Genomic DNA, 8,335 nt, shown 5'->3' on the forward strand with positions numbered 1-8,335 from the left:
GCGGAGGGGGCGGCGCTTCTCCAGCGCCTCCTTCTCCAAGCCGGCGCCCGCCGAGCATCGCCCAGCGCCGCCTTCGCAGGGCCGGCGGGCGGCCGGCGGGGAGACGTGAGCGGGGGTCCGGCGGTCTCTGGAGGGCGAGACGGGGGAGGAGACCTTCCCGGTGCCCCCGAGCGCCCCCCTTGGCCTTCCCGGACCCGAGTCCCTGTCCAGGGGCTGCCCAGGTCCCCCTCGAGTCCCCCCCGGCGCTTTCCCACGTGCATCTCCCGAAGCTGCCCCGGCCCCGCTTTTACCCCGTGAGGGGGCCGCTCTCCGGGGCAGCGGGCTTGCTTGGAGGGCGGGGCGGCTGCCGGGGGGGGTGTTTCCGCCTTCCCTGGGTGGCAGCAGCGCCGCCCACGTTGCCAGGGTGGTCGGGACGTCAACAACGCCAAGATCCCTCCTGTGAAAAGGGCGCCACGGGGAGATCCAGCTCCGCCTGTTTGCCGGCGCCGTGGAAACGAAGCAAGCGGCGCGAGCAGGCGAGGTCGGGCGCGGCTTCGGCGGGGGGGGGGGGGCGTACCCGGCCCCGCTAAACGCCCCACTGGTGGGATCGGGGCAAGGCAACTTCAGTACTCTGGACTTCCAACTCCCAGAATTCCTCGGGAAGCCAGTCTGATTCGGGGCCTGCCGGGGTAAGGGCGGGGGCAGGGTCTGCTCTCCGCCTTCTGGAGCGCCCCCCGACCCAATCCCCACCTCCTGCTTTCCAGGGCCCCTTCTCAGGCTGAAGCCCGCTGAATGAGGAGGCCGCTGGGCTTCCCTGGGGGGCCTGGAGGCGGGGGAGCGGAGGGGGGGATGCAGATATTGCAAGTTTTCCTGGTTGCCCACCAAGGCCCCCTTCAAGGGAGAAGGCGGCGGAAATTCTGCCGAGGGGTCTTCGACTTACTAGCCAAAGAGAAACCTCCACACCTGTCCACAGGAAACCCCCCCAAGTGTAATCATGTGGCCTCCGGGGTCCCCTTTGGAAAGAGACCCCGGGAGAGGAGCGGAAAGGAAAGGAACCCCACCCAATGGAGAGGCGGGAGGGGAGCCCCCGGGCCCGTGTTTCTCCACCTGGGAAACTGGAAAAAGTGGACTTCAACTCCCAGAAGCCTTTGCTGGCTGTGGAATTCTGGGGGTTGAAGTCCGCACCGCCTCAGGTTGCCGAGCCTGAGGATAGAAGAACAGAACAGAATAATAACTTTATTGTCACTTTAAATGTGTACTAATCACCACACTTTAAAGTGAGATTTCGTTGCATGCGAAAACGCTGCTTCTGGGCAGCTTCCTCTGCCCAGGGTCCGAATCTCTCAGACCACTGCAAGAAACGCCACTCAAATTCAAATTAAAGTGTGTGTGTGTGTGTGTGTGTGTGTGTGTGAGAGAGAGAGAGAGAGAGAGAGAGAGAGAGAGAGAGAGAGAGAGAGAGATCTAGCAGATTCCACGATTTTGCATTGGTCCACAACCAGCCACACCTTTTTCCAAAATAAACCAGAACATAGAATAACAAAGTTGGAAGGGTCCTTAGAGGTCGTCTAGTCCAGCCCTTTGCTTCCTTGCTCCTCCCCAGCTGGGAATACGGGGGGGGGGGGGAGGAAGGCAACTCCTCTCTCCCTCCCCCCCTTCTCTCTACTTTGGGCCTGAGGTGGGCAGGGGCTGCTATGGTGCTCCCCCTTCCAATCCAGTGGGCTGACTTTACTACTTCCACAAAATTCAGGCTTTGGGGCTTCGTCAAGCCCGATTAAGCCCCCACCCCTGCAAGCCTAATTCCAAGGGGTGGCAGTAAACAGAAGGCACTCTGCACATGCTTCAGCAAACAGGACTCCCTTTAATAATGATTTCTCCTTTGGTCAAAACTGGTTATGGGCCTCTGCCAATGGGGGAGACCTGTTCTCTCCTTGCACGGAGCATGTTCAAGGCGGGCTGAGGTCGTGGATGCGATCCTGGACCCATTGTGCGGATGGATCGGCACAGATCTTTTTGCCTCTTTTTGTGATGAATCTGCAAAGGAAAGGTCTGTGTCAAAGCAAGAACATCGGGAAGAGCTCTTCTGTGGTAAACTTGACAGTCTGCATGTAATGCAATGTAACTATATGTAAGAGAACACTACACATCTACAGAAATGCACGTGACCCAAGACAAAATCTCTCCAGAGTGTCTATGGGTCAGTATAAAAGAAAATAAAAGTGACATTGCGTAGGTGTATACTACAGGCCACCCAACTAAGCAGAAGAAATAGATGGCCTTTTTGCCAATCAGTTAACAAACGTACGTAGGAAGCATACCACGGTAGTAATGGGGGACTTCAACCACCCAGATATCAGCTGAGAGACAAACTCTGCAGCGAGCGGGAGATTAAACAGATTCCTAACCAACCTAGCCGACAACTTTGTCATCCAAAAGATGGAGGAGGGAACTAGACGTAAAGCTACACTGGATTTAATTCTTACTCATAGAGAAGAAGTGACAGAAGGAGTTGAAATGGCCGGAGCCTTGGGGGAAAGTGACCACGTCACACTGGAATTCAATATAATGCAAAGACAAGCAGTAGGAAATAAACCAACCCGTGGCTTAATCAAGACTATGGTTTAGCCCAGTGTGTGTCAAGGCTGGCTGGGGATTTCTGCAAGTCGAAGCCCACCCCTCTTAAAACGCCCAAGACTGAGACAGACTGAGTTAGCAATTTGGTGAGAAGGAAACGTAGAGGTTCTCCTGAACCTCTTGCAAAGCTGAGCCAGGCAGACCCTCAACGGCCATTCTGGGAAACTTACATGACGCCCGGCTTGCTGCATCGACCGCTGGTGTACTCAAAAGATTTCAAGAGGTTCCGTGGGATGGGACGGTTCATGAACTCAAAGCAGCAAATGTTGGGCCAAGGATCCTCTGGGGAAGGAAACAAGAGAAGGAGTGATGGATATCTCTCTCTCTCTCTCTCTCTCTCTCTCTCTCTCTCTCTCTCTCTCTCTCTCTCTCTCTCTCTCTCTCTCTCTCTCTCTCTCTCTCACACACACACACACACACACACACACGTCTTGGAGTGGGCAGGAAACTCCGGGGTGAGATTTGCAACTAAAATATAGGAGGAACGGCTGAGGATTTGGGTATGGCCAGTCTAGAGAAAAGCAGGGGGGGGGGGACACGATAGCACTGCTCCAGTATTTGAGGGGCTGCCCCAGAGAAGAGGAGGGGGATCAGCTTATTCTCCAAAGCGCCCGAAGGCAGGACAAGAAGCAACGCAGGGAAACTAATCAAGGAGAGAAGCAGCCTGGAATTAAGGAGAAACTTCCTGATGGTGAGGACAATTAACTGGGGGAGCAGAAGTTGCCTCCAGAAGTTGTGGAGGCCTTTAAGAAGAGACTGGACAACCGCTTCTCTGAAATGGTGTTGGGTCTCCTACTGGACTAGAAGACCTCCAAGGCCCCTTCCAGTGCTACGACTCTATTTCCTGTGTTACCAAACGGGGCAGAGGGTCTCCACAGACCCAACAGGAAAGGTCTCCCTCGTGGACTCCACACGACTTGTCCTTGTGTGTTGATCGGACTGACCACGCCGGGTCTGGATGAGCCTCCCAGCTGGAGACCTTCCCTGCCCGAAGCATGGACGCTGTTCAGCTCGGAGTCTTCCGCAAAGCTGGCCTGGGGCTCTGGGGGTCCCCAGCCGTGCCCCGTCCCATGGCTCCTCTGTTCTCTCTAATCCCCCCGAGGGAAGGATGGGGGACCTTGCCCATAGCAGCCTCTGCCTGTCTCCAGCCCGGTCCGGCCCAAAGACACCGCAGTGGGGCAGAAGGCGCCCCGGTGCTCTCCCCAGAGGAAGGGGCTGGGCTAGGGCCACAGGGCATCATTGGGGGTCAGCAGGTTTGGGGAGATTGAAAAGGGGAGGAAAGAGAGACTTACCATCCCGGTCGTTGGGCTGGGCCGCAGGGGTTGCACCTGAAAGAGACAGAAGGGGGGGCATTGTGACTCCCCCAATTCCCCCACCCCCTGCCCCCCTGGCTGAGAATTGAGACGCCTGTGCCGGAGAAAGCCCTGCAGACCATCGCTGGGCCTTCCGGAGGGTTGCAAGAGAGGGTGGGCTGGAGAATGCCAAACGCCTCAGAGACTCACCGGGACCCTCGACGGCCAGGGTGACAGAGACGGCCAGGAACAGGAAGGCGAGGAGGGTCTTCATCCTCCAAGACAGGAGGGAGAGCAGCTCCAGTCTTATCTCGCTGGTACCGGCACTGGGCGCCCAACGCCGCTCGACTTCCAGATGCCTTTTTATAGGCACCGGCAGCTGCAGCTGCGGGAAACATGTGGCCGGCTCCCCCACCAGGGCGTGACCACAAAGCTGTGGGGCCAGTGCGACTCCCGGATGCTGTGAAGGAACGTTTTGCACACTGAAAGAAGGTCTTGGCTGGCATCGTGGTGGAAGGTCAGGAAGCCCATCTGAGGATAGCAAGAACAGGCTCCAACTCAACCCGGCCAAGACCGAGTGGCTCTACGTGTCGGCATCTCATGTTGTCCAAGATTTACCATCTTTGGTTATGGGGGGGAAAGGTGTTGCCTCCCGTTGAAAGGGCGCGCAACTTAGGCGTCCTCCTGGATGCACGACTCGACCTAGATCATCATATAGGAGTCGTGGCCAGGGGGGCATTTGCCCAGGTTCGCCTGGTGCGCCAGTTGCGACCCTATTTGGACCGAGATGCCCTACGTACGGTCACTCACGGACTCGTGACCTCCCGTATAGATTACTGCAATGCTCTCTACATGGGGCTGCCCTTGAAGACCACCCGGAGGCTTCAGCTGGTGCAGAATGCGGCCGCACGGGTAGTGATGGGAGCACCCCGATACTCCCATATTACACCCCTCCTGTGTGAGCTGCATTGGCTACCGGTTGCCCTCCGGGTGAAATTTAAGGTGCTGGTACTTACCTTTAAAGCCTTACACGGCTTAGGCCCGGGATATTTGCAGGACCGTTTGCTGCCAGGAACGACTTCCCATCGCCCGGTGCGCTCACACAGGGAGGGCCTCCTCAGGGTGCTGTCGGCTAGACAATGTCGGCTGGCGACCCCCAGGGGGAGGGCCTTCTCTGTGGGAGCGCCAGCCCTGTGGAACCAGCTCCCCCCTGAGCTTCGGATGGCCCCAGATCTCCGTTCCTTTCGTCACGACCTAAAGACACACCTTTTCCACCTGGCCGACCTGGACTGACAACGGGGGTTTTAATTTTGTTTTAATTTTTATTGGTTTTTAGTGGGGCTTTGTAAAATTTAATCTCTTTTAATATTTGTATTCATTGTTTTTATTGTTGTTTTATTGTTGTTAGCCGCCCTGAGTCCTTCGGGAGATAGGGCGGCATACAAGTCCCATAATTAAATTAAATTAAATTAAATGTCCACCCATCCACCCACCCACCCACCCACCCATCCATCCATCCACCCACCCACCCACCCACCCATCCATCCATCCATCCATCCATCCATCCACCCACCCATCCACCCACCCACCCACCCATCCATCCATCCATCCACCCACCCATCCATCCATCCATCCATCCACCCACCCACCCACCCACCCACCCACCCATCCATCCATCCATCCATCCACCCACCCACCCACCCACCCACCCATCCATCCATCCATCCACCCACCCATCCACCCACCCACCCACCCACCCATCCATCCATCCATCCACCCACCCATCCATCCATCCACCCACCCACCCACCCACCCACCCACCCATCCATCCATCCATCCATCCATCCATCCACCCACCCACCCACCCACCCATCCATCCATCCATCCATCCATCCACCCACCCACCCACCCATCCATCCATCCATCCATCCATCCACCCACCCATGCACCCATCCATCCATCCACCAACCCACCCATCCACCCACCCACCCACCCATCCATCCATCCATCCACCCACCCACCCACCCATCCACCCACCCAACCACCCACCTATCCATCCACCCACCCACCCATCCACCCATCCATCCATCCATCCACCCACCCATCCACCCACCCACCCACCCACGCACCCATCCATCCATCCACCAACCCACCCATCCACCCACCCACCCATCCATCCATCCATCAGCGTCAGAGATGGCATTTGTAATGTTCTGAAGAAGAATCCACTCTGGTGGGAATCCATTTCTTGCACACCCTCATTTTTTGAATATAAGCCACAGCTCCAATGTTTTCTGGAAGATCAACCATGATTTGGGGCTGGAGGTTAAAACATATGAAGAACGGTTGTAGAAATTGGGTAGGTCTAGTAATTTAATGAAAAGAAGGACCAGGGGTAATAGATGATAGCAGCCTTCCAGTATCTGAGGGGCCGCCCCAAAGAGGAGAGGGGGTCAAGCTACTCTCCAAAGCGCCCGCAGGCAGGACAAGAAGCAACGGATGGAAACTCATCAAGGAGAGGAGCAACCTGGAACTAAGGAGGAATTTCCTGACAGTGAGGACAATCAACCAGTGGAACAGAAGTTGCCCAGAAGTTGTGGGTGCTCCATCACTGGAGGATATCAAGAAGAGACTGGACAGCCATTTGTCTGAAATGGTATAGGGTTTCCTGCCTGAGCAGGGGGTTGGACTAGATGACCTCCAGGGTCCCTTCCAACTCTGTTCTCACAATTGATAAGCCAGCTCTACCGTACCCGCAAGGGCTTCCGAAAGAGAGGAAGTTGCGGTAAGTCCACCAAAAACAAACTGAGTTCCACGAGGGATTGGAACGAAGAGATGGAGACAAAGGGTGGGCCTGTAAGGAAAGTCAAGATGGCGGCCAGAATTAATAAAATAAAAAGGCTACAATGGCATGGTTTCAGTTGCCATTTTGACCTTTTTTGACCCCCTGCTTGTAGACACCCCTGGACATTCCTAGCTGGAATAGAAAACACCCGAGAACAGTATTGCTCACCCTCAGGGACTATAAGATGGACGTACTGCGACTCCCAGAATGCACCCGGCAGCACGCCGGACTGCTTGGGGTGAGATAACACCGATAGGCTGATGATATCCAGGTTTTATCTCCACCGCAGACGGCCCGAGTGGCGGTTGTGTCTCAGCGCCTGAGGTGGGGGGGGGGCTGGCGAGTGAGACCGAGGGGCTCTGGGTTCTTGGACCTCCCATCCTTGGTCTGGGGGTGGGGGGCACCGCCTTAGCCACGAGAATCTGGGGGTTCCTCCTGGCCTTGGCGCTCCTGGTCAAAAGGCAGCAGGCAGCACACCTACTGGGTGCCAGCTGCACCATCACCATCACCCGTGCCCTTGTAAACCTCTCGTCTGGATTACTGCAATGCGTTCTGCGTGGGGCCACCCTTGAAGAGTGTACAGAAGTTTCAACTGCTGCAGAATGCAGCCACATGGGCGGTGCTTGTGGCATGTGGCACCCCCTGCTCCGTGGGCTGCACGGGTGGTCAGGTTGCTTCCGGGTGCAGCTCAAGGTGCTGGTTGTCACCTTTAAAGACCTTTGCGGCTTAGGACCGGGTTACCTGGTGTGTGTGTGTGTGTGTGTGTGTGTGTGCCCTGTTATTTCTACCCATCCAACCTGGTAAGGCAAGAGGGTTGGCCAAAGAAAGCTGCTAGGTGGAGCCTAGACCAAAGTTACAACAATGTGGCTTATGACTAGTTTCCACACTTATGACCGTTGCAGCATCCCCGTGATCACGTGATCAAAATTCAGAGGCTTGGCAACTGGCTCATATTTATTTAGTGTCCTGATGATCCAAGGCCTGCAGACTAAAACATACGAAGAACGCCTGCAGGACTTGGGCTTGGCTAGTCTAAAGAAAAGAAGAAACAGGGGAGATACGATAGCAGCGTTCCAGTATTTGAGGGGCTGCCCCAAAGAAGCAGAGGGGGTCAAACTATTCTCCAAAGCACCAGAGGGCAGGACGAGAAACAAGGGTTGGAAATGGATCAAGCAGAGAAGCAACCTGGAACTAAGGAGAAACTTCCTGACAGTGAGGACAATTAGCCAGTGGAACAGCTTGCCACCAGAAGTCGTGGCTGCTCCATGGACAGTCACTTGTCTGAGATGGTATAGGTTCTGCTGCTTGAGCGGGGGGCCGGACTAGAGGTTAGTGCCCCCAAGCCAGCGGACCTTCGTAAGGCCCTGAAGACCTGGTTCCAGGCTGGTCCCCTGAGAGTGTGCAAGGATCCACCTCTTCGTTCTGCTGGTGATTTGGGTCTTTGTATCTCGGTTGCTTGCATTTTAATTTTTATAATTGTTTATTATTCTTTTTGTTCCATTTTAATTCTGTTCGCTGCCCAGAGTCGTTTGCTATGTAAATGAATAAATAAATGCAGAAATCAACACTTCTTATCAGCTGCCTT

General features: G+C 55.5%; 1 protein-coding gene across 1 annotated transcript; it reads right to left on the bottom strand.

Moving 5' to 3' along the window:
• Nucleotides 1-1,827: 1,827 nt before the first annotated feature.
• Nucleotides 1,828-4,247, bottom strand: LOC308659340 (C-C motif chemokine 3-like). The gene is made up of 4 exons (XM_081312862.1): nt 4,116-4,247; nt 3,906-3,941; nt 2,784-2,895; nt 1,828-2,013 (listed from the first exon to the last, which is right to left on the bottom strand). Exons 1-4 carry the CDS (start codon nt 4,177-4,179, stop codon nt 1,926-1,928), a joined length of 300 nt encoding a protein of 99 aa, XP_081168988.1. The 5' UTR covers nt 4,180-4,247; the 3' UTR covers nt 1,828-1,925.
• Between the last annotated feature and the right edge of the window lie 4,088 nt (nt 4,248-8,335).

Source organism: Vipera berus (genome assembly GCF_964194415.1).
Source record: "Vipera berus genome assembly, chromosome: 1".
NCBI lineage: Eukaryota > Metazoa > Chordata > Lepidosauria > Squamata > Viperidae > Vipera > Vipera berus.